This window comes from Rhinatrema bivittatum, chromosome 4 (genome assembly GCF_901001135.1).
Source record: "Rhinatrema bivittatum chromosome 4, aRhiBiv1.1, whole genome shotgun sequence".
Lineage (NCBI taxonomy): Eukaryota > Metazoa > Chordata > Amphibia > Gymnophiona > Rhinatrematidae > Rhinatrema > Rhinatrema bivittatum.
The window spans coordinates 226,962,835-226,988,987 of NC_042618.1; the positions used below are offsets into that span (position 1 = coordinate 226,962,835).

General features: G+C 41.1%; 1 protein-coding gene across 1 annotated transcript in view; it reads right to left on the reverse strand.

Moving 5' to 3' along the window:
* Positions 1–26,153, reverse strand: part of LRP6 (LDL receptor related protein 6) — a 334,641-nt gene that overhangs the window by 67,192 nt on the left and 241,296 nt on the right. The window contains exons 9-12 of the mRNA XM_029599796.1: positions 17,994–18,283; positions 16,300–16,526; positions 9,277–9,461; positions 2,761–3,087 (exon numbers count right to left, since the gene is read on the reverse strand). Of these exons, the coding sequence (XP_029455656.1) occupies positions 2,761–3,087; positions 9,277–9,461; positions 16,300–16,526; positions 17,994–18,283 (1,029 nt within the window). The remainder of the gene's footprint in view (positions 1–2,760; positions 3,088–9,276; positions 9,462–16,299; positions 16,527–17,993; positions 18,284–26,153) is intronic.

The following is a 26,153-nucleotide window of genomic DNA, read 5'->3' on the forward strand; positions in this document are numbered from 1 at the left end:
TATTCCCGTTGTTATGCTTACTCATTTTGAGCTACAGAAAAGTTTTGAGAAGGTGTACTTTCTGTCTGAAAACATATCTATGCGAGAGATGCACTTTAAGTTTTTGCAGCAGGCACATCTCCCACAATCAATAGCATTTTTTATGGGCATAGTTTCTTCTCAATTATGTATTAAATGCCAGAAGGAGAAAGGGGATTTTATGCACAGTTTTTGGTTCTGTATAATTATTCAGCAATTTTGGGGTGATATTAGCAAATGTACTGTTTCATTGTCCGGGGGGGGCAGGGGGGGCGGGGTGTCATTTGTGCCTTTAGAACCTAAAATATGGTTGGTTGGTTTATATGAAGGGATTTCAACAGAACTATGGAATAGTTCTGTTGAAATACAGTTGAAATACAGTTTCAACAGAACTATTCCATAGTTCTGTTGAAATACAGTTGAACTTTTGTTCTTTCGTTTCCCTTTTTCTTTTTATATTATAGAAATTAAAATTATAAGCTGAAGTATTCGAGTGGTGTTGAAACTGTTAACTGATTCTTCATTGGACTGAGGTTTGAGAAACTTGTGCATGAGAATAAGCTTTGTGAAGGTTAGTAGGGGGTTTCAAAGCTCCTTGAGAGTTAGTAATTGAAGTCATGGGGATATGATGGTATTAAATATATTATTTCTTTTTGACAGATAAGAGACGTATGACTTTTGGTGTTTTGATGAGTCCCTGATGAAGCCCCGGTGGGGGTGAAACAAGGCGCTTTTGTCGGACATAGTGTATGTTGAGGAGTGAAGGTGAAATCAGTCCCCTTTTTGAAATTTACGGGACTGATTCAGAACATAGCGTATATTGAAGAGCAGAGGAACGGAATGGATTTAAGATAGTGTGTTGTTATGTGTCGCCCTTTGTGAAAAGAACTGACGTGATTTGAGTCCCCATATGTAAAGAAAGTAGAGTAATGTTGAAAAATCCTTTGGAAATTGAATAACAAAGATACATTATATCATAGAAAAAATTGATGGTGTACTGTGGGAACACTAACAAGTTGGGTGAGGAATTAACACATAACATATTGTAATACATTGTAATAATTGAATTGTCACACCGTCTTGTGATGTTTTTTAATGGTGTGTATGGAGAGTGAATGCGATTAGTTAGTTTTAACTGTCTAGTGAGACTCATGTTTTTACATTCACAATAAACAATATATTTTGCATGATATGATTGTATTATAGAGTGTATTGTAGTATACAGTGGAGTCTCTCACTGTGTATATTGTATTATGTTTTGAGAGAATAAGAAAAACATTTCCCTGTGTTGTATTTACCATTTCAGTGGCAGCAACAGGTTCTTAAGTATTGAGTTTGGAGTACCTAACTGCCACAAAATCACCCAAAAAAATATGCTCAAAAGATGGATATTTGGGGAGAGTATGTGCATTCTTTGCCCTTTCAGACTAAATCATTATTTTTTGATCTATGACTCACATTTTATATGCTATCTTGTGCTGTAGATCCTGTGGGTTTACAGCTTAGTTTCTACCATTGAGAGTGCAGTCCACATTCGACATTTGTAATTGTTAATTGCTATCTGCCTGTTATCTATTCATTGCTGATTATATAGGTTTGTTTGGGGGGGGGGGGGGGGGGGGGGGGGGGAGGTAGGAACATGGGAAAAATTAGGCACTGTTCAATAATCTCATATATAAAATCCTTGTGTTTGTTACTCATGCTCACCTGTGGTGTTATTCTTACTCCAGCTTTTGTTATGCTGAGTACTTCTTTAGCATTGTTTTTAATATACATGGTATACATGGGCTAAATGAAGAGCGAATAAAAGCACACATCTGGGGAAAATCCCCCTTTAACCACTTCAGGGTTTATCGCTATTTATATAAGCTACAATGTGCTTCACCTCTTGAGGATTCTCATCTGTACAGATATAATTTAAGTTAAAACTCTAATCTATTACAAATATTCTATAATTTTATTTATATGTATGCAACTGGGGTCTTCAAGAAATACGGCAGTTTGATAGAGGTTACAAAGCAACTGAGACAGCAGGTATGAGGTAGTTGTTAGGGTGCCATTTGGTGATCTTTGTAGTTTTCAAAGATGTTCTAAATTTTAGAAAATTCTGAAAGCTTCCTCAAACATGTGCTACAGCACATGACACAGCCTATTAATACTACTTGATTAAAATTCTTCTCTTTGGAGAAAATAAATGGTTACACTTAATATCTATGTGCAAACATATATGGGGTCCATTTTCAGCCACTGTCTGGCCAGCAAAGTTAGCTGGATAAATTTATCCAGATAAGTTTGTCGGGATACTCAGCAGCATGCATATGCCACTGAATATACCTATCAAAGTTAACCAGGCAAGTTTATCCTGCTAACTTTAGAGCTGCTATTTGGTAATCTTAGTTATCCTGCTACGTTAGCTGGATAACACTAAAAATCAACCTTCATCCGGCTAATTTAGCTGGATAACTGGCTCCACACTGGAATGGACCCTGTTCCAACCATGAGTTAGCCCAATAGCTTTTTAGATGAACATGTTATTCTTCAATCTTGGGGGCCGGTCAGTGCAGTGGAATTTTCAAATTCTGCCTTTTGTCCAGCTAAAGTCTGAACATATTTGGATAAACGATACTGAATAATCAGCCTCATATATATTTTGAACAGGCTAGCCAAGATGCTTACATGTCTCTTTCAGCTTTCTCCCCTTCAAATTAAAAAGCTAAATTAAAATTTAAGGTTATGGCTTACCACTGCAAGTCTTGTTGTCAGCATTCAAGGAATAATGAGCAGGACATCCACAGACATAATCCCCGACTGGTACTGCTAAACAGAGATGGGAACAGTGCCCATTGCTGGAAGCACACTCATTCCAGCCAGCCTGCCTGGAGGAATGAAAGACCAGGATATCCATAACAAAATCCAAGTGGCCTTGGATGATAGTGCGGTTTTGGCCACTGGTTTTGTTGGCACGCTCAATGCTGCGCCGGCTCCAGTCCGTCCAGTAAATATAATCCTGATACTGTGTTAAGCCAAATGGGTGGGGCAAGTCATCTGCTATCACACCACGATCCAAGCCTTTAAAAATGGAAAAATAAAGGTTAGAGAAGTAAAAAAATGGGACTTTTGTAGAAGAACGAAAAATCATGATATTGAACATGTTTTCAACATTTCCCAATGTAGATAGTTTTCTAAAACAAATCCAGCTAACCAAATCAAATCAGTCACCACCTGGCTTGCACCCAGTGGCAATCTGCTGGCACCATTCTACATGATCACATTCTTGGTGTTAGTAACAGTCTGCCTAACAATTTATAAGCAGCAGGTTTCTCAGGCTCCAGAGGTCCCACTCATTTTCCCTTAACTCAGACTCTCCTTTCCCAAAACAATGAGGCCTTGAATACTATGCTCCTGCCAGCACTGCTCCTACTAACGAAAAGAAAGCTACAGACTGTATCAAATGACAGAACTAGCCTCAAGATATTTCAGTGCTTTGCAGCTTTTACTATCTAGGTTTGAAATTAAAAAAAAAAACAAAAAACCTGAATATCAAAAGCTCTTCAGGAAAAATAATTTTCTCCTATGCTTATGATGACAAATAGAAGGCAGAGAAAGGAAGCATGAACTAGCCAGGCTGGTGGCAGGCTATAACTCCCTGAAATCTGAATCAGTGCCATCAAACTGGTAGTAGCAAGGTACTGTCCAGTGTAGTATCCTCTTGCACACAGGATGTGTCTCCAGGGGCATGTGCCCAGGAGGGAAGTGTTAAGACAGCAGTTATAGTTGGTGATTCAATTATTAGCAAGGTTGATAGCTGGTTGGCTGGTGGATGTGAGGATCACTTGGTAACTTGCTGCCTGGTGCGAAGGTGGCTGACCTCACGCATCACACAGATAGGATTTTAGATAGTGCTGGGGAGGAGCAGACTGTCTTGGTACATGTGGGTACATAGGAAAGTGCAGGAGGGAGGTTCTGCAAGCCAAATTTAGAGTTTTAGGTAGAAAGGTGAAATCCAGAATCTTCATGGTAGCATTCTCAGAAATGGTCCCCATTCCACATGCAGAGCTCCAAAATCTCAATGCATAGATGAGGCGATGGTGCAAGGAAGAGCGTTTTAGACTTGTTAGGAACTGGGCTTCATTTTGGGGGAAGGGAGGGCCTTTTCTGAAAGGATGGGCTCCACCTTAACCAGAGTGGAACTAGGCTGCTGGTGCTAACCTTTAAAAAGGAGATAATACAGCTTTTAAACTAGATTGGGGAAAGCTAATAATCACTCAGAAGCATATGGCTTGGAATGATAGTATCCTTCAAAGATACTAAGGGAAAATAGGGCATCCCAGTAGAGAGGATGCAATAAATGCCAAAGTGAACGAGGTGCCTTTAAGTGCAGAAAGATTCCAAATTACCAGTCAACTGATGAACAGGTTAATACAAACAAGCATATCTTGAAATGTCTACATACAAATGCTAGAAGTCTAAAAAATAAGATGGGAGAGTTAAGAGTGTATAGCACTAGATGAAGAGGTAGATATAATTGTCATCTCAGAGACCTGGTGGAAGGAGGATAACCAATGGGACACTGATACCAGAGTACAAATTATATCAAAATGATAGGATGGATCAAACTGGTGGAGGGGTGGCACTATATGTTAAAGAGAGCATTGAGTCAAACAGGATAAAAACTCTGCAAGAAACAAAATGCAATGCTGAATCTTTATGGATGGATATTCCAGGTGAAAAAGGGAATAAAATAGTAATGAGGGTGAATTACTGTCCATCTGGCCAGGATGAACTAAAAGACAATGAAATGTTAAAAGAAATTAGAGAAGCTAACAAAATCAGCTGCATAGTAATAATGGGTGATTTCAACTACCTCAATATTGACTGGGTGAATGTTACATCAGGACATTCTAGAGAGGTAAAGTTCCTAGATGAAATAAATGACTGCTTCATGGAGCAGCTGGTACAAGAACCAAGAGGAGAAACTATTTTAGACCTAATCCTTAGTGGAACACAGGATGTGGTGCGAGTGGTAACAGTGTTGGAGCCACTTGGCTATAATGATCACAACATTATCAAATTTGACTTAATAACTGGAGGGAGCAACAAACAGAAATCAACAGCATTTAACTTTCAAATAGGTGACTATGATAAAATGAGGAAAATGGTTAGGAAAAAACTGAAAGGTCTATAGTTTCCTGGATCATTCCTGAAGCCCTTTTTTAAAAACTGGCCATCTGCCAGCCTTTTTACTAATCGACAGATTATTAGTATGAGGTTTGCAATTTCATCTTATTTTTTATTTATAGAACACTTGGGTGGATGCTATCCAGTCCTGGTGATTTATTACTCATTAGTTTGTCAAATCTGATCTGTTACATCCTCCATTATCACAGATATTTGTTTTAGTTGTGGGTATGTTCCCAACATTCTCCTCAGCAAAAAAAATTCATTCAGTTTTTTTCCTATTTCCTTGCTCTCCCCGAGCACCCCATTTTCCCCTGGTCATCTACTGGCACAAGAGACTCCTTCATGGGCTTTTTGCTTCAAATATACTTGAAAAAGTTTTTATTATTGCTTTTTGCCTCTCTGTAAGCTGCTTTATAACTTGTCAATGCTTATGCTCTTGTCTATTTTTATTATTTGGGTCTGCTTTTCAGATTCTGAACTATGCCCTTTTGGCTTTAATTGAAACCTTTACGTTATCTACTTGAGCTTACAAAATGGTATTTTTAAACAGTAAACCTGTACAAATACAGTATACAGGAATATACTCCTACTATTCCTATGTTTTTAGCTAGGATAAAGGACTATCATATATAGGGATGGATTAGACTAATTAAACAGGTGGAGGGGAGTATATTCAGGCAGGCTGTGTTTGTACAGGTTGTGTTTTGTCCGTGTGTGTGATTGAGATAATATTGTATAAATTTTTAAATAGTGATCATTTATTTATTTATTTTATTTAAACAGTTTTTATATACCGTTGATTAGACAAAGTCCATCTCTACGGTTCACAATTTCTACATTACAATAGTATAGAGAGAAAGGAAAAATTACAATTTCTCATAGATATAAAATTCACTATAGCAGTAAATTAATTAAAACTTCTAAAATACCACCTAAATGTAAATTATAAAACCTAGGAGTATAAAATTATAACTTACAGATATGGTTAAGATCATTAAAAGAAAAACTAAAAGTAAAAAGATAAAATAGAAACGCTGCCTTCAAGAGATTCTACTTGCTTTGGTGGGAAACCCTGCCATTTATTCCGCATCAAATGCTCGCTGGAATAACCATGTTTTCAGGTCTTTCCTAAATTTCTTCTTGTCTTGCTGTAATCTCAGATTAGTGGGCATTTCATTCCAGTATTTAGGGCCTGCGATTGATAGCGCTCGCTCCCTGACTTCGCATAAGTGGGCAGATTTAATATTCGGAATCACGAGAAGACCTTTGTTTGATGATCTCAAATTACGTTGTGGTATGTGTAATCTTATTGCTGTATTCAGCCAGTCTGTCCCTTCTCCATATAGAATCTTGTGGATAATGCATAAAACTTTAAAAATTATCCTCTGTTCAATCGGGAGCCAATGCAATTCTTTCAAAATTGGAGTGATATGATCCCTCTTTCTTGTATTCGTCAATATACGTGCGGCAGTATTTTCTAAAATCTGCAAAGGTCGTAAAGTACTTTTTGGCAAGCCCAGTAACATTGCGTTACAGTAGTCTAGCCCTGTGAGTATCAGGGCCTGTAGTACTGTTCTAAAATTTTTTTGGGAAAGCAAAGGTTTAAGACGTTTCAACATCATTAATTTATAGTAACCTTCCTTCACTTTCTTGGCTATGTGTGCTTGGCCATTAAATTCTGTGTCGATATAAAAACCCAAATTTCTCGTAATGTTTACTCCTTCAATCTTATCATCATTATTTAAGCTTGGCTTCTTTTCATCATTTCTCTTTTTCCTCTCTAAAATGATTAAAAGAGTTTTCTCTAAATTCAAAATTAATTTCAATTGTGTTAAAACTTGTCTAATTATTTCTAAGTACATTTTTATCAATTTACACGTCTCATCAACATCTTTCTCAATAGGAAACAGAATCTGAATATCATCAGCGTACACAAAATAAATTAAATTAAGACCCGTTAACAGATGACATGGGGGAGTAAATAAACATTAAACAATGTGGCCGATAGTGCTGAGCCTTGGGGAACACCTGTCGTCAATTGCCTTTGCAATTGCTTCTTTTTCTTTTAATTGCCTCATTCTATCATATTCTCCCTTTTTAAAGTTATATGCTACTGCAGTAATTTTATATAATTTTATTCCTACAGTATTATGTCAAATTTGATTGCACGATGATTGCTATTGCTTAGCAGTCCCACCACAGGAATCTCTTGCATCAGATCCTGCTTTTCACTAAGGATATGATCTAAAGTAGCTGCTCCTTTTGTCAGTTCTAGGATCAGCTGCTCCATGAAACATTCATTTATGGCATCTAGAACTTAACCTCTTGAGCATGTCCTGATGAGACATTGACCCAGTCAATACTGGGGTAAAAAATCTCCCATTAATACTGTAATGCCAAATTTATTTGCTTTTTTAGTTTCAGCTAGCATTTCATAGTCTTCATTTTGGCTAGGTGGCCAAAATATATACCCCACTGCTATACTCTTATCCATCACACATGGAATTTCTATGCATAAGGATTCTACCCTGCAATTTGTTTTCTACAGGATTTTTTTTTTTTATCATGTTTGACTTTATGCTATCCTTTATATATAGTGCCACCCTCCACCAAGTCGATCTGTCACACTCAGTTTATACCTGGTATCAGCTATCCTCCTTCCACCACGTCTCTAAAATGCCTGTGTCATCGTAGAATGCCATACATTCTAACAGTTAGAATATAACATATCAATCTTACTATTCAGACTTCTGGCATTCACATACAGACAATTTAAAATACATTGTTTATTTGCACTTTTATTTCTCTTTATATTCACAACTTGTTTATTAGCAAAAGATATACCTAGTGCAGAGTCATTCATATCTACGTGCTCTTACCTACACCTGTATGGGCTACTTCAGCTTTAATCACAATCTCTCTGCTGGGATATTCTAACATCCTTGTTTTTCAAGTATCTTTGGAAGATACCTCCCCTCTGAACCATGCACCTCTTAGTGACTGTTGGATTCCCCCCCATGGTCTAGTTTAAAACCTGCTCTCTCTCCTATTTTTAAAGGCAACACCAACAATATGGCTCTACTCTGGTTAAGTGAAGCCTATCCTGCCAGAATAGGCTCTTCCTTCCCTAGTTCTTAACAAATCTAAAGCCCTCTTCCCTACACCATCATCTCATCCGCTTACTGAGTCTACTAAGCTCAGCCTACAATGCAAGGAATGGGCAACATTTCTGAGAATGCAACTCTGGAGGTTCTGGATTTCAATGTCCTAAGAGCCTAAATTTAGCTTCCAGAAGCTCCCTCTTGCACCTTCCTATGTCACTGATACCCACATGTAAAGTGATAGTACTGGGGAGGAGCCAGCTATCAAAAATATTACTTAGAGGACACATGAGGTTACTACCTTCTCACCAGGCAGGCAAGTTACCAAGCAATCCTCACACCCACCAGCCACCCAGCTATCTACATTTCTAATGATCAAATCACCAACTAAAATGGCCATCCAATTATATAAGTAATATATACATGTTTAACAATTCCCAATAATCCTGAACCCAAATTAATGTCAAACACAAACAGGATATGAGGTCTAATAATTCTAAAGAGACGCATTAATCTTTCACTTTTTAGAATTATTATGCTCTCATATCCTGTTTGTGTTTGACATATATACATGTTTAACAAGTTTGCATCGATATACATGGTTGCCATTGATAAAACTAATTTCCCCCCTTTTCGGGGTTTTTTTTTTTGTTTTTTTTTATTTCATTAGGTTTTAATTTTTAAAAATTTTTAATGAGCACTAAATGAAAAATTTAGAAACCACAAAATTTCATGAACTATTTTTTTTATCCTTTTAGTTTATAAATGATATGAAACGAAAGGCAATGTAGTTGACATTTCCTATGTTGTTGAAAATGAAAGCAGATCCCTAGTATTTAATAACAGTAAGGTAACAGGTACTGCTAGAGATAGGACCTAGGGAATTTTGGTCTTCCCACAGGCATGCCAGTCTGCTTGCAGCCAAAGTATGCTAAGCAAGCAGACTAACTGTTAGGAAAACAAATATTGGTCTCACCAAGCATGTTTGATGATTCTATGAGGTTGGTGTCCAAGTCTGTCCAGTATAGCCTTCTCTCGGCATAATCAATAGTGAGGCCATTTGCACGTCCAACGTTTGGAACCAGAGTTATGCGCCCACTTCCATCCATTGCAGCTCTATCGACCTTAGGTTTTCCACCCCACTCCGTCCAGTACATAAATCTAGAGTAAAACATGAGACAAAATGCTTACAAGTTCATCTATATAGTGCAGCTATATAACTACTCTTCTCAAAAAGATTTGTCTTTTTGTAACAAATAGGATTTTGTTGATCTTGAGGGATCTTACAAGGATATTTGAAATGTTTGAGCAATTGTTTTCTTTCAATAAATGCCTTAACTGTTTAAGAGGGTGCCCAGACCAGAGCTGCCAAATGCACCCCTACTCACATACCATTTGTGCAATGAAAAATAGAAAGGCAGAAGGAAGACGAAAAGATGTTAAAAGTCTAATGGAGGAGAAAAATTATAGCTTCAGCTTTGACTTCATCAGTAGCTATATAGCACATCACAAATTTTTCTCTTCAGCATGCAAGGGGAAGTGAATTTGTTTTCCTGGTAGACTTACCAACAGCTTATGTTTCATGAAAACTCCAAAATTGGGCAACTGTCAATAGTTTAATCATTATTAAATTTTACTTTTACCAGTCTGAATTTGTTCTGATTGGCTCGTAAAAAAAACCTGACATTACTTTATTCCTTAGCCAACATCACAGTGTATATTGAACTGTACCACTGGCCGAAGGGATCCTCTCTAGATCATCAGTAAGATTTCTTTTGTATCAAACTCATGTCATTTTTATAGTTTATAACAATAAAAGCATATAGAATGTTCCTGTATTCCAGTGGTTCCCAACCTTTTTTATGTTGTGGCATATTCAGCATGGAGTTTATTTTGTCTTGGTACACCATCTCCTTCTCCTCCTTTTTCTTTCAAGCCCCAGATTAAGGCTATACTAACTTTGGATTTTTATAAACTTAAAATATAACATTTTAAAAATATACTGCTCAGATGATTTTCAAATAGTAGCTCAACTTCAGTATCATCACTGGGGTCTGCAGTTCACTATGTTGGACTTACTACATCTCGCCTTAGAGCACTGCAGATGTGCTATGGAATTAGGCTGTTCAACTTGTTAAGAAGTATGTAACTCCCGGAAGAAGTATGTAACTCCCGGGAAAAGTATGTAACTCCCGGGAAAAGTATGTAACTCCCGGGAAAAGTATGTAACTCCCGGGAAAAGTATGTAACTCCCAGGAAAAGTATGTAACTCCCAGGAAAAGTATGTAACTCCCAGGAAAAGTATGTAACTCCCAGGAAAAGTATGTAACTCCCGGTTTCAACACCTGAACTGGCTGCCTGTAGCAGAAAAGATAGAACTTAAGATAGTTCTATCCCTATACCTACTATCCCCTACATTCCCAAACTCACATCCAACAAACCCAGGATTCTAGGCATCCGTCAACAGAGATTGATCCCAATTATGATCTCCCCAAGCTCTCAAATGCTAGGATTAACACTATTCACACTCACATTATTCAACGCCCAATCAATTACAAAAAAAATCCACCTTCTCAATGATCACCTGACTGACAACAACCCCGATATTTGCGCCATTACCGAAACATGGCTGAAACCCACTGATACAGTTCTATTAAACCAGCTCCCAAACCACCTCTATGACTTACACTCAATCCCCAGAATCAAAAAAAGGGGTGGAGGGATCCTGCTAGCCTCTAAAAAGGGCCTTGGGCTCTCACCACAACTATCTACTACTATAAACAATACTGAAATTGCCTTTTTCAATTCGGACCATCTACAAATAGCCTTAGTCTACTCACCACCAGGAACTTTAGATACTGACCCCTCACCATTAATTGAATTCACAACCAAACATTTCAAGCAGGACAAACCAGCTATCCTGATGGGAGACTTTAACCTACATGTAAATAGCACTCGTTTAACCCATAACTGTGACATCCTTCTCACAGCACTAAATCAACTAGGCTTCAATCAGATTGTCAAAGATCCCACATATAAAGCGGGTCACACCCTAAACCTGATCTTTCTCAACAACGGCATAATTTCAACCACTAACCCTACACATGCGTCCCGGTCCCATGGTCTGACCATCACTTCATCTCTGCCGAACTTCGAATTAAAGACCAGCCTCGTCCTATCTACCCGGCAACCACTATTCAATACAGGAAACCCTGCTCCATAGACAGTCTTAGTAATCGGCTCTCCAAAGAACTCGACCGACTGGATCTCACAGACGCTTCCTCAGCTATCAATTCCTGGCTCAAGATCACAAACGAGGTCGCAGATCTTTCCTGTCCCTCCATCACCAAATCTTTGAAACCACCTCAAGCCAAAAGACATCCGTGGTACACTCCGACACTTAAAATCCTTAAACAAGAACTTCGGAAAAAAGAAAACAACTGGCGCAAATCTCCATCCACCACCACAATTCTAAACTACAAATCCCACCTCAACACATACAGACTAGCCATCCTCAAGGCCAAAAAAGACTTCTTTGCAAAAAAAAAATCCACAACTTCTCATTCGACTCCAAAGCCTTATTCTCGTTTGTATCATCCCTCACAAAACCCTCTCCACCCATCATCCCAGACGAACAAGCAGCCAACAAAGCATCGGAACTAGCAATCTACTTTGATAATAAGATTACCAACCTCATTAAGCCAATCTCCACCCAACAACCGACAGCAACGCCCCCCAGCACCGCAACACACAACAAAAAATACAGCTTATCATCGTTCGAAACCCCATCATCATTGGAAATCGAAAGCATTCTCAAGAAGCTTAAACCTTCCTCTCATCCACTGGATTCCATACCCTCCAATCTTCTGCTATCGACTCCCAACACCATCTCCAAAGCATTAGCAGACATCATAAACTGCTCTTTAACTCAAGGAAAGGTCCCAGATCAACTCAAAATAGCCATTCTGAAACCCTTACTAAAAAAACCCAACCTATCAACGGCTGACCCTGCAAACTTCCGCCCTATTGCCAACCTTCCCTTGATCTCAAGAGTGATGGAAAGATTCGTCAACAAGCATCTGTCTGAATACCTAGAAGAGAACAACATACTCTCCCCTTTCCAGTTCGGCTTCAGGAAATCGCAAAACACAGAAGCCCTTCTAGCATCATTATCTGACACCATCCTCCTCAATCTTGAAAGAAAACAATCATACCTCCTCGCGCTTCTCGACCTATCCGCCGCTTTTGACACAGTCAATCATGCCATCCTTCTCGAGCGGCTATCAGATATAGTAATCCAAGGAGAAGCTCACAGCTGGTTTCAATCGTTCCTGGAGAATAGATTCTATAAAGTCAAGATCAATAACGAAGAATCTTCTCCTATAAAATCTAACCGAGGAGTACCTCAAGGATCATCGCTCTCCCCTACTCTTTTTAGCATTTACCTGCTTCCACTCTGCCACCTACTCTCCAGCCTCAAGCTAAAGCATTATATTTTCGCAGATGACATTCAGATACTTCTTCCCATCACAGAATCACTGCACAAAACCTGGGCACATTGGATCAATTGCTTACAATCCATCAATTCCCTGTTATCCAGCCTGAACCTCATACTCAACGCAAATAAAACAGAAATCCTCATCATCTCGACTGACGAAAACAATACTCTCATCAACTCCCAAAGCGCAACACAATTCGCAAATTCATCCATTATCCACTCCCCTACCGTCAGAGACTTAGGGGTGCGTCTCGACAATCAATTCAACCTCAAGTCCTTCATTCACAACACAACTAAAGAATGTTATTTTAAACTTCAAGTGCTCAAAAATCTGAAACCACTCCTTCACTTCAGCGACTTCCGTATAGTAGTTCAATCTTTAATTCTGTCTAAGTTAGACTACTGCAACTCTCTACTGTTAGGTCTTCCGGTCTTATCTACAAAACCCCTACAGATGGTGCAGAATGCTGCGGCGAGGCTATTCACCAACACTAACAAAAGAGCCCACATTACACCTATTCTCCACAGCCTCCACTGGCTTCCTATAAAAGCCAGAATCAACTTCAAGACATTATCAATGATTCACAAGGATATTATGGGCATCGCTCACCTAAATCTTAACTCACAACTCCGCCTTCACACGTCACAAAGACCTATTCGATATAATTACAAAGGTTCATTATATGCTCCCCCGATCAAAACTTCACTATCTAAACGAGCACTTTCCACAGCCGGGCCCACCCTTTGGAATTCATTACCGCCGGATCTTCGACAAGAAACATGTCATCCAACTTTCAAGAAAAACCTAAAAACGTGGCTCTTTCAGCAAGCCTTTCCGGAATCGCAGGAACACTCTGACACCGGTCAAAGAACAAAATAGTCCAATACAAGTTCCATGACTGCACATATCTCCTCAGGGCCCGAATACGCCTTATATGGACAGTCCACTTGCCTTGAAAGACCCTTTGTTGATACATTAGTCCATTAGCTCATGCACCTCTCTTGTTTATGCCCCCCATGTATTCACTGTTACCTGTTTATCCCAACTTAACTCACCATTTATTTTTAGCTATTTTTATATCTTTATTTCACGTTAATTGAAGAGTTATTGTTGTCTACTGTATACTTATATTGTTATATTTTCACTTTATTTTCATACTTATTTTTGACGTTCTTATGTTCAGAAACACTGTTTAATGTAACGCCATATCCGCGACAGTTTTGTTCTATGGAAACCGACCTGATTTGATATTTGTATCGAGAATGTCGGTATATAAAAATCCTAAATAAATAAATAAATAAGATTCTTGTCCTAGTTTTCAACAAAGCCTTCAGAGGAAACCATCACGCGTTTTAAGATCCAGAACTAAATGCTACGTCAAATACCATCCCCCAAAGCTACCAGGTTAGTGTTCACTCGTGAAAGAGCACTCTCCATTGCAGGTCTGATCATTTGGAATACCCTCCCAACTAATATCAGTCTCATATCTGATACCAAAGAATTCAAAAAGGTAGTAAAGACTCACCTCTTCAAACATGCATGCCCAGAATAATGTTTTCTTGTTCTATATTCTCTCTCTATTTCCGTAGTCTACCCCTCACTCCTCCCTACCACTGTTTTTCCTCTTATATTATTCTTTTATATTTCATTCATTTATGTTAATCGTATTTTTATTTATTTCGTTTACCATTTTTATGTATGTATTTTATTGTAAGCGCCCCGAACCTTGGATGGTGCGGTATATAAGCACTAATAAATAAATAAACAAAAACAGTCAACCTATTTGGTGAATATACTTCCTCTTGTTTGCGCTTGGCTGATAAGCATGATTGTAGCGCCCTCCATTATGCAGGGCCATCTACATGAGACATAATATTGAGCCTTTTCTGTTATACGACCCATACTACGGACCTTCAGTTGATTACCCACGTTAGTGGATTTTAAAAGCCCTTCACACACCAGAGCCAGGAGATATATGCGTGTCTTGGGCCGGTGCGCACTGCACGGATTTTAAGAAGCGCCCATGTACGTATCTCCTGGGCCTCGCACCAATAAAGTTAAAAAAGGGGGCGGGGCATGGCTTCAGGGGAAAGAGATGTGCATGGAAATACACGCACAAGCACGTGCTGGGGGTCCCCACCGTGTAACTTTACTTCTGATATTGCTGGTGTGTAAGTCAAAAGAATGGATTGTCAGCAGGGTTTTAAGAGCTGGGTCTGACAAGGGAGAAGGGAGCCTTTAAAATTAGGGGGGTTAGGAAGTCCTATCCTTATACTGGCGAACTGGGAATGAACTGGGAAAAGGATAAGTAGCCTCAACGTGCACCCCTTATAAAATTGCCCGGCAGACGTGGCATGTACACACACATGCGCGTCTATATAAAATTGAGCACACGTACAGCTCATTTTATAACATACTCACATATGTGCACGTATGTTATAAAACGGCGGTGTCCATTGGCATAAGCCAGCATATGTGCGCAGCTCTTAAAATTCACCTTTACGACTATTTTCGTAAAAAGCTTAAAGCTTTGTTTCAGGAGGCATTTGTTGATGATCAGTGTTAGAAATCAAAGTACAGCTGGTATATTATATTAGCCATCTTGGGTTTTTGTGTCTTACAGTTTTTTTTGTGTTTTAATATGTTTTCGATGTACGGTAATCCACTTAGCATAGCTGGTCTGCTGTAGGTGACAAATATTTTAAATACATTTTTTCTTAATTTATTAAAGCATGATAAAACAACTTAAACACTGCAGTAAATAAACATGTTTGTTTGAATCTTTTATATAACTCTGAATGATTATTTTCTCTTCAAGATCTGCCTTTCATGTTCTTAGCAATTCCACCAATGGAAATAAAGGGCCCAGACAACAAATTTAACCACAATCACAGATGCACTTTCTTAAAGAGCTTTTTAAATAACGAGTTAAAGGTTCCTTAACGATTTCTCTTCATGAACTGTTTCTATTTAGCTGGTCCTAGTGTATTTTGTAAATTTTCCATTGGGGTTGGGGAATCACTGACAAATAACTCTCTGCTCCAGTGTACTGAACTGTGTACAATCTAGCCAGAAATAGCAGGACGAGTGCATAAGCTTGAGGGAGAAGAGAAAGAATTTCCCCCATAAATTGATTTGTAAACTGTTCCTTGGACCACAATTTACTGTTTTTTTGGGCAAAAGGGAGATAACCCTGAGTTATGTGAGAGTATTTTAAAATTATGGTGCATCATGCCCAGGAAAAGGTTGAGAGGTTTCTTCTCCACTGAGATCAAAGAAAAAAAAAATCAAACTTAAAGGGAAATTATATCAAGTCAAAGACTACAGTATGTAGGAATCTGAATCTGGGTACTATACTAATTATACTATCCATATGCTGGCAGACAGATTCCAGGTTTTAACCAATATCTCAGTGGCATTCTGAAGTGGCATGCAAAGCTCATGAATAACTTCAAACATAGTGAGATAAGAGTGTGAAGATAGGTATAAATGAAAATCACCCTTCTGCAGGATCCAAAGCCAGAGCTCTTGGGCTATCAAGATCCTTCCACACAAGAACCTGACGATGCTGTCCATCCAGCTTGGATACTTCAATGCGGTTTGTTCCAGTATCTGCCCAGTAAAGATTCTTCCCGAGCCAGTCTACTGCCATGCCTTCTGGATAATCCAAGCCAAACTGAACCACGTGCTCCAGGGCACTCCCATTCATAAACGCTCTGCTGATAGTCTGCAGAAATAAAGGCACATGAGAATTTAGAAATTGTACAGCTTTTAGTAGGAATTTTAATTAATTACTTGCCTTTCCAAATTTGTGCCCTGTTTAGCCCCCTTCTCATATGTTTACCAGAGAGGCTGCTTCGGGCTAAACCTTTGAGGTGCTTACCCCTGGATCTACTAAAGTTTTTTTTTTTAATGTACTTACCTGAATTTAATGTACAGGAAGAGATCTACTCAGAGACAATTGAAGCAATTTAGATACATTTATTTAGTAGACAGGAAGCAAAAAGGTTCCAATTAGTTAAGCAGTATAAAAGTATAAAAAAAGATAAGATTGTTTACAACAAGCCCATCTCTCTCTTCCTGGGGAGTACTCTGACCTTCAGCAACCTGCTGAGGGGACAAGGGCAAGTACTCCACTCCTAATGTTACACCATCAGCCCTTTATACCTCAAAATAAACAGGCTTAGGTGACTTCCAACACACACATTTTCCACTGTAGTCTTTTGCTTCACTCCCTGCTTTCTAGTGTGAACCAGTCTGGTCCATTTTCTCTTATCTACAGACTACAGCACTTTTGCTTTGCTGTTAGGTTTTCAGTTTCTGGAAAATGCCAGAGTTCAAACTTTACTTTCTTACTATCTGAGCTCAAACCTCAGACACCTATTTAGTCATTTATTCAGGCTGCTATCCCAGTGCACTTATGACCTCCAAATGACCTTGGATTCCCAGTATTCATTTCAATGTTCAGTCCCTTCACTGCTCAGTATTGCAAAGCTGGCCAGGCTCTACACCACATGGACTCTTACACCACCACAGAATTCTATAGCCCAAGGCAAGTTATAATTCAGGTAGAGTTCCTACCTCAGAGGGCAGACAATTTAAGTTGGTACTTAAGGCAATGGAGTGCAAAGTGACTTGCCCAAGGTCACAAAAAGCATCAGAAGAAGGAGAAGTGGGATGTGAATCCTGGTTTCTCTGGTTCTTGGCCTGCTGCTTTAGCTACTAGGTCATTCCTCATTTTTTTGGTCCATTCTGTTTGACTTTATAATAAAAAGAGCACTCATGTAGTCAGGTCAAATAGCAGAATATATAAAAGCATGTGGAGATGGCAGATTTATCACAGACATTTCAATCACTGAGTTAGCTTCACTTTAATAGTCAGTCTCTTGGAGCACTGGACGATGGCAGTCATCACAAACATAGGCCTAAACTCTCTTTACTGTAGCTCACCAGGTATAGGTTTTTTTTTAAAAATTTGATACAGAATCAAGAATGTTAGCAAAAGGGAAGTAGAAAATGAAAAAAGGTTGGGAGCACAATTACTTTTTAGAATTAAAAAAAAATTGTTTAAAGGAGAGAAGTCTTAGAAACATAAGTTACTAAGAAATGAAAGTTAATAATGGCTATAGGATACATGCTTTGTGAAACAGTGTCAGTAATGCCATCACCAGGTTTGAACAAGGCCAAGCATTACCTTCAAGCTGATGTCTGTCCAGTAAATCCGATTATCTGTCACATCAAAGTCCAAGGCAGAGGCTTCTTTCACCCCAGTTAGTGGAATTGCCACATTGTTATTGTTTGTTTCAAGGGAGATGCGCCGAATATCTGCTCTCCGAGAGAAGAGCAGGAATGCTTCTGGGACGATACAGGTCTTCATGTCACTAATGAGCTCCAAGCCAATGGGACAGGCACAACGGGCACCCTGGGGTCTATACAGGCACAAGTGGCTGCAACCCCCATTATTATCTGCACATGTGTTTGAACCTATAAGTAAAAAAAAAAAAAAATCAGAGCTGTTCATACAAGATTTTAAAACTTTATTTTAAAAAGAAAAGGTTTTATAATCAAGGGTTTTCATATGTGAGGAAAAAAATAAAAGGAATAAAAGAAAGGATAGTTGCACCAACTAGAACATGATCAATTGGACAAATAACGGATAGCAGCATGCACATGACAAGTGGACTAGAGCATGATCAAATACCAAGAAAAGATAAGATTTAGGAAGGCATGACATGTGTCTTTGGGGAACTTTAATCTAGTGGACTAAAAAAACAGTTGATTAGGTTTAAAGTTTTTCCTGTAGATGTAAAGAGTTAAACACACTATACACCTGCCGAGGAAAAATTTATTATTAGCTATAAGTTATGCACATAGCTGCTTGTGTTGGGAGCCAATCCGAAGAGCATGAATCCTCAGCCAGTTTTCAATAGAGTCAGAGAACTTCTAGGGAAACAACACATGCCAAGCCCCAAATTTCAGAGTAAATATTTTTATCGAAATGCATTAACTGCATATGCACTAAGCGATGTACAGCATTACATTAAAAACTAAAATATTAACCTAAACAATGACTGACCATACATCTGCTAAAATAAATTTTCAGCCCACAAGTCCCTTCATGGAAAATACTGGCCCTTACTACACAATTATAGATAAACCTGTCTGTAAAAATAGGTCTTGAGCCTAGAATTAAATTCTTTTAAAAATCAGTTTGATGAGTCTCTTCTGGAAGCGAGTTCCATAACGTAGGAGCAGCCATTGAAAATGCACACACTCTTATATTGGTGAAGCAAATTTGTCTCACTGATGGAATATCTAAAAAGCCTCTCTGTGCCGATCTTAGGTCTAAATTAATCATTCTGCTATAAATACAGCGGAATGATAAACCGTGAAGAAAAAAAGGGGTGGAGGGCGAAAGTTTGCAGCCAGCCACATTGCAGCGGTGCGTTTTCACCTGCTGTGCTTGTGGCCATGCTGAACTCTATTGCCGCCAAAGCGCCAATGGAAAAGGTTAAATCTGGTGCTACTGCCGGCGATAATGTCAATACATTATCGCCCGCAGTGGTATAGCCACCTCATTACCCCTATCCCCGCCCAAACCCCTCCCTAATTCCACCCCTTTCCTTCATTTTAATTTTACTGTCGCGATGCGATAGTTATTACGTGTGATAATGCACGCGGTAAGGCCACATCGCGATTTGATGAATAACCCCCTAAGAGTGCATGTTGGCTGGTGAAAATTCAGGGTGGGAATACTCAGAACCAACATAAGGAAATATTTTTTCACAGAGAGCGTGGTGGATGCCCTTGTGGAGGAGCTGGTGAGGACGAAAACAGTAAAATTCGAAAGGGCATGGGATAAACAGTTTCCCTAAAGGCTTGAGGATGATGATGAAGAAGGGTGCATGGGATAACCTGCAGAGAGCAGTTAGTACCTTTAACTAGAAGGCATGGGAGATTACTACCTTTAATCAATTAGCCTTGATGATTTTGCCAACTGCAACACTGCTCTCTGCTTTGATGGTTGGGGAAAAAGGGGTATTAGGTTCTGAAAACAGTCAATGCTGGCCCGCGACTTTTACAGTCTGGGGTACTGATATGCTGACATTGGGGATAGAGTTGTTTACCTGTAACAGGTATTCTCTGAGGACTGCAAGATGTTAGACCTCACACATGGGTGACATTTGATGGAGCCTGGTCCAGAACTTTGATTTCAAAGATTCTAGAACTTTCAAACATGCCCTACTGAGCATGTGCAGCTGGAGTTATCACCCTGCCTCTAGGCAGAGTCCCTCAAGTCCATGATATAGCTCATATATGGAGAAACCAACTCCCAGGGGAGGCGGGTGGGTTTCATGAGGACTAACATCCTTTTGTCCTCTGAGAACACCTGTTACAGGTAAGCAACTCTACTTTCTATGAGGACAAGCAGGATGGTAGTCCTTATACATGGGCGATTCCCACGCTATATGCTGTCCGAGCAGGACAAAGCAAGAAACTGCATCGTACTGAAAGCACCACCTCTCTCCCTTTTGCCTGCGAGGCAGCTGACCCACAAAGGGGTCTAGGCAGGAAAAGTTGTGTTGTACAAGGAGAAAACCATAGAAAAGACTGAGATACAAAACCCCAATGCGTAGCAGAGGCACTTAAGGCAGGGGAGTGATGCAAATGTCAATAAGAAACATACTCCGCATCACGGAAAACATTACAAGCAGGGTTTCAGATCAGTAAACCCTGACAATGACAGGTCTAGAACCTCCTGTATACAGAAAATAGTCTAGAGATGTAAACTAGAGAACTACTCTTGAATGAAGACTGCATAGTTTCCTTCGGTGTTACAAGAGAACTGAAAAACCAGCTGAGGCCCAAGATCTTTCCAGGAAGAGACTGTGGTCCACTGGCATCTGAAGGAGGACAGAATGCATCTGCAGACGTGGACCCTATATTTGGCTGATAGGCACAATGTGCATAAAAAACCCAAGCAACACTTGGAAGAATATGATGCAACAATGGCAGGATCTGTGACAGACCTTACGTGCCAAAGTATCAGACATAGCTGACCACACAGGATAGCATCAAGAGTTTCAGGGGATGAAAGGCAATCCCCTGAATGGGATTTCTAGTCCAAACCCCCAAAGCAGGGAGATAAAATTAGGCCTGAAGCTCACTCACACTGAACTTTGTCAAAAGCAGGGCTATCCACCCTATCTATAGGAGGATAGTTCAGGTGAACAGGAAGGCACTTTGGATAACTCAGTGAAGTAAGAAAAGCTAAAGACAGTCCTGGCCAGAACTTGGCAAAAATATAGGGAAAAAGTGATATATCTTATTTTATTTCTTTAGATTTATATTCTGCTTTCTGCACTTTTTTCAGCACGTCAAAGTGGATTACATTCAGGTACTGTATACATTAAGATATACCATGAATACCCTAACCTTTCCTTCCCCTTCCCTCAACATTCCAACTGGAAATTGGAAGGAGTGAAGAACACAAGGAGGCAGACTGCTGAACAGCAGGGGTAAGAACAAGTTGCTAGGTTGTATATCTCAACCCCAAGCAAATAACTCACTGCTGATCGCAGTAGGGAGTAGTTACCCTTGCAACAGCTGAAACAGAGCGAATCCTCCAGGGAAGAAATCCAGAAACACTCCAAAAGACAGGAAGCTGGGGTGCCACAAGTGCAAACCCCTGTAGAACAGGATTTCTGAATATTCGAAGGGTACCAGGGTAGGGTCAGTGTGATCTCGGAACGACTGTCCATCAAACTGCCTTGGGTATTGATACCTCAGCCATGATTATATACACTTCCCCAAAGGAAGCACATGGTCCAGTACAAAGAATAGCCATTGCATGAACCAGGACTCTCCTGTCCACAGAGAGGGTTATCCCATAAATGGGGAAGTATAGCTTGCAAGCCACTGCAACCAAAGAGTAGCACTTCTATTGTGGGGTCCCTCATCCCCCAACTCTCTCAGCCATGGATATGGCGATAGGTTGAAAGGCATACTTACCAAATTAGATGGACTAGAACCCTCCTCACTGTGGTAGGGTCCCAACAGGCGAGAATGGCAACAGTGATCCTCCACAAAAAATGCCCATTGAGCTAATCAGGTATCAAAGATAACTCCCAGATGGGAGAAACCCCTTATCTTCACCATGAAGCTACCCCGAAGAGGAGACTCTTAGTACGATGGGGAGACCAAATCTGGAATGGCTCCTTCATGAAATAGATCTGCTGTGCCTTAGGATGACCTAAGGAGAATGCTACTGCCTGACCAACTCTCTGATCCTGTGAAGAACAGAGAGCGACTGTCAGTCATAAGTAGTGGCATCCCTTCTCCGGGAAACAGAGTATGAGGGACATCTATTGTAGGGGTGGACAAGCAAGCATCCAGGGGAGAACCATAAGAGTTTCCCTGGAAACCTAGTGGTATCTTCCCTTCCTGAAGGGACAGGAAAGCAACTGGAATCGGGGCCTCCCGATCCCAAAAAACCTTCCAACTCTCCAGGTGATGGGGTAGGCCACCAAGGTAATCAACGGAGGGATCTCAGCAAAAAACAGTCCAATGACCACTGCTGCTTTCCCCTAGTCCTGGCCTACAAGAAGATGCACTGATTCAAAAGAATCAAGGTTCCAGTTTAGTGATAAACCTGCAAGGGATGAAGCCCCAGGGGCTTCCCCACAAAGGGGATTTCTAACACGGGAAGGGTCGTAAGACATAGTCCTCTCTTCTGAGGAAGGAGAAGACTCCTGACACTACCCTCCTGGTATCCACTCCCAAAGGGGTTCGACCAGAAATGCATTCTTAGGTCAGTTCTGTGGCTGATGTACACAACCTGTTGTGCTTGTCACGAGGGAAACACACATACACCCATACCGTAGAGGGCAACTGGAAGAATAGTGCCCTTTGCTGTACTCTTGCAGTGGTGTTCTATCCTATGGATGGCAGCACACCTATAAATCCACTCGCCATGCTTTTGGATAGAATCCCATGGTACACTAAACTGAGCACAATCTGTTAAGAGTTGATGACTGCGCATTGCCAAAAACAATAAGAGCGTGATAGTGCCTTCCTCGCCAGTGCTCCCTAACACCTTATGGCACAGAACAGACGAGGAGGCTGATACTTTGATGAGATGATGGCAAAAAACTCTGGCATGGCTGTGTACTGCACAGAGAGATTGCCACCTGCCAGCGCCCAAGGCACTTGAGAAGATGACCCCTGCCATACCAGACTGCGCATGCTGTGCTCCACTGCTGCACTAACTCCCAATGGAGTGAATAGGAACAGTAGGACGATGGAATCACCAGTATCACTGAGGCTCTGATTATGGCATGGGGTGGGTGGCATTCTATGGCAACTCCTCCATGGTACCCCAAAGTACCTGATAATGCTCCAAGAGGCTGAACACAGCCCTTGAAATTGCAGCAGCAAAGTCCATGGCGACCGATAGTCATGCGGCATCAGACAACCTTCACTGGTGCCCACCGAGGTGATGGCACCAGTCATGCGGCATCAGACCACATTCACTGGTGCCCAACGTGGTGATGGCACCTGTCATGCGGCATCAGACCACATTCACTGGTGCCCACCGTGGTGATGGCACCTGAGTGGCCCATAGCACTCTCAGGCTCACCAAAGATGGACTGCATCAATGGCACTAAACAATGCTGATCCCAGGGCTTTGACTGTACTTGATCATGTTTGACCAATTCGATGGTATATAGTGCCATCCCTGACACCCGCAGACTTCAACAGCCTGGACGCACTGATAAGAGACCCCGGTGCCTGAAGGCATTGATGTACATGCGGTACACAGGATACTGGGGTGCCTGCAGGCACAGGCTCTACAGCCCCAACACGGCCCTCACTTGCCTCATCAGTGCCCAAAGGAACAAATGGCTGCCGGCATCATCGACAGTTCCCATCGGCTCACCTATACATCCAAGCACATCGATGCTATGAGCTCAATGGCGTCCCTCACCAGCAGCTATGGCTAACGATAGCCTTGACAGCAACTTTAAGGTTCATTCTCACCGATGGTGCATGAAGCCAGGCCAGTGATGGGACAGCACAATGCCCCTTGGTGCCCCAAATGGACACCACAAAGGAGCCTCAAGGGGCATAGGACCACTACGCCTGCATGCCTTGGGTAGATAGTGATCCCAGTACTCAACAGCACCAAGTTTGCCAAAATCCCTGTCACCCGAGGGCTCCAGTGGCACTCGAAGGCTCTCAGGAGCCCTGGAGGTCAATGGCCTCAAGGGCGACCAGGGCGCTCACAGGTGATCCCAGTGCTGCGATGGTGCTTGACATTATCGAGAGAGGCAATGAATGGTATCGCTGGCCAACATGAGCGATGGCCTCCATGGCGGCCCCGCAATGTGATGGCATCAAGGGCATCCATGCACATACCTCTATAGCATCGAGGGCATCAATGGTGGCTCCAATGGCATCAAGTGGGACATGGTGCTCGATGGCATGTCTGGTCCCCGACATGAGATCGGTGCTGCTACTCTGCCACATCAAGGCCCAAGGCGCTCGATGACGCTAAGGTAGATGCAATTCCTCTGGTACATCAAGACTCTACGGTGCCCGCACACACCTAGAGAAGGCCCAGCCAGCAGTCTCAAAGCATGCATGGCGCTTGCTGGCACCACTTGACCCTTATGGCATAGAGGGCGATTACACACCTCAATGGCATAGAGAGCGCCCTGGCACCTCGATGGCATCAAGGGTGACCATGGTGCTCAAAGGCAGTCCTGGTTTCTGATGTGGTTCTGACATTGACGTGTCAGATCATCTGTGCACGGGCAACCGATTCTGGACATGGCACCAAAGGTGCAACAGCAAGCTACTTGCCCAGGCTCCTGCTCACCCTCTCTCACAAGGAGACTGCACCTCTATCACAGGCAAGGAGCGGGGCTACGTCTTCCAGGACTCCTGCCCATGGAGACTAGTTTCTTTGAATGTAGTAAATTAGCTCTCCTCCACGCAGCAATGGTGTGGTCCTCGATCTCCTCACTGTCCAAATCTCCATCGATGCCGATCGATTGGTGAAACATGGAACTCCTGCCCGGGTAGAACTCAGGCGAGTCCCCAGGCTCAGAAGCCTATTCAGATTACCCAGGGACTGCATTCTGTCACTTCTGCCAGCACCTGACAAAGGTACAAAAACCAGACATAGCAAGGAGAGGACACAGATACTAAACTGCAGGTGCAGAGTTTATTTAATAAGGGATAGCATTAGGCTCTGCCAGTCTGCACAGTGACTAAGGCCCGCCATGTGGCTGGTAGACAGTGGAAAGAAGAGGAAAAAAGAAAATAAAACTACTGTAAGATAAGAAAAACAGCTGCAGCACTAGAAAAAATCAATTTCAAAAACTGAGGCGAGAGCAAAGCTGAATACTGTGATACACATGGCTCCCACGATCACATGGATCTGCAGAAAAAAAAAAAAGAGATTGAGGTACTCTGGCTAGGGGGCAGGGTGATAACTACAGCTGCACATGCTCAATAGGGCATGTTTGAAAGTTCTAGAATCTTTAAGATCAAAGTTCCGGATCAGGTTCCTTCTGATGTCACTCATGTGTGAGGACTACCATCCTGCTTGTCCTCTGAGAAAAAGATTTTACAAAGAACTTTCAAAGCAGCATTGTCTGAATTGTCAGGAAGGATGCTCACCATGTAAAAACGTGGCAGCAATTTTGACAGTTTCCTGGATTTGCTTGTAAGTATTACTATCCTTAACAGATGGCATGGGGTTAGCCTGCCCTGACCGGCAACTGCTGCCATGAGAAGCTTGCTGGGCAGACTGGATGGACCATTTGGTCTTTTTCTGCTATGTAATAAGTACAGTTGCAAGAGAACATTGGCCCAGGGAGATGTGTCGCAACTGATTAATATAAATAGTATCATTTATTTTGCACTGAATTGTGAAGGAGATGGTAAGCCAGTGAAGATCTATTAATATATTCCCTGTGATTCCTGCCAGATATCAGTCAGGGGGCCGCATTCTGGTTGATGCACGAAGCCCAATATATATATATATTGCATTGGTTTAACAAATTTTCACACCACAAAATTCGTAGTTTGTAAATTACAGCCCACATTAATGATTCAATGTGGGTATGAAAAAAGACAGGTTAGAGTCCAACCATATCCCAAGGTTTCTCATTGATGAGCTGATTGAAAATGTGACACCATCATGAACAGTGGAAGACTGTACTCTATTATGTTTCTGAATTAGAATAAATTTAGTTTTGGCCATTTTTAAAGCCAATTTATTGTAAAACAGCCATTGCTTAACCGTAGAAAAACAAACCTGAAGCAAACTAGTTGGATGAACCTG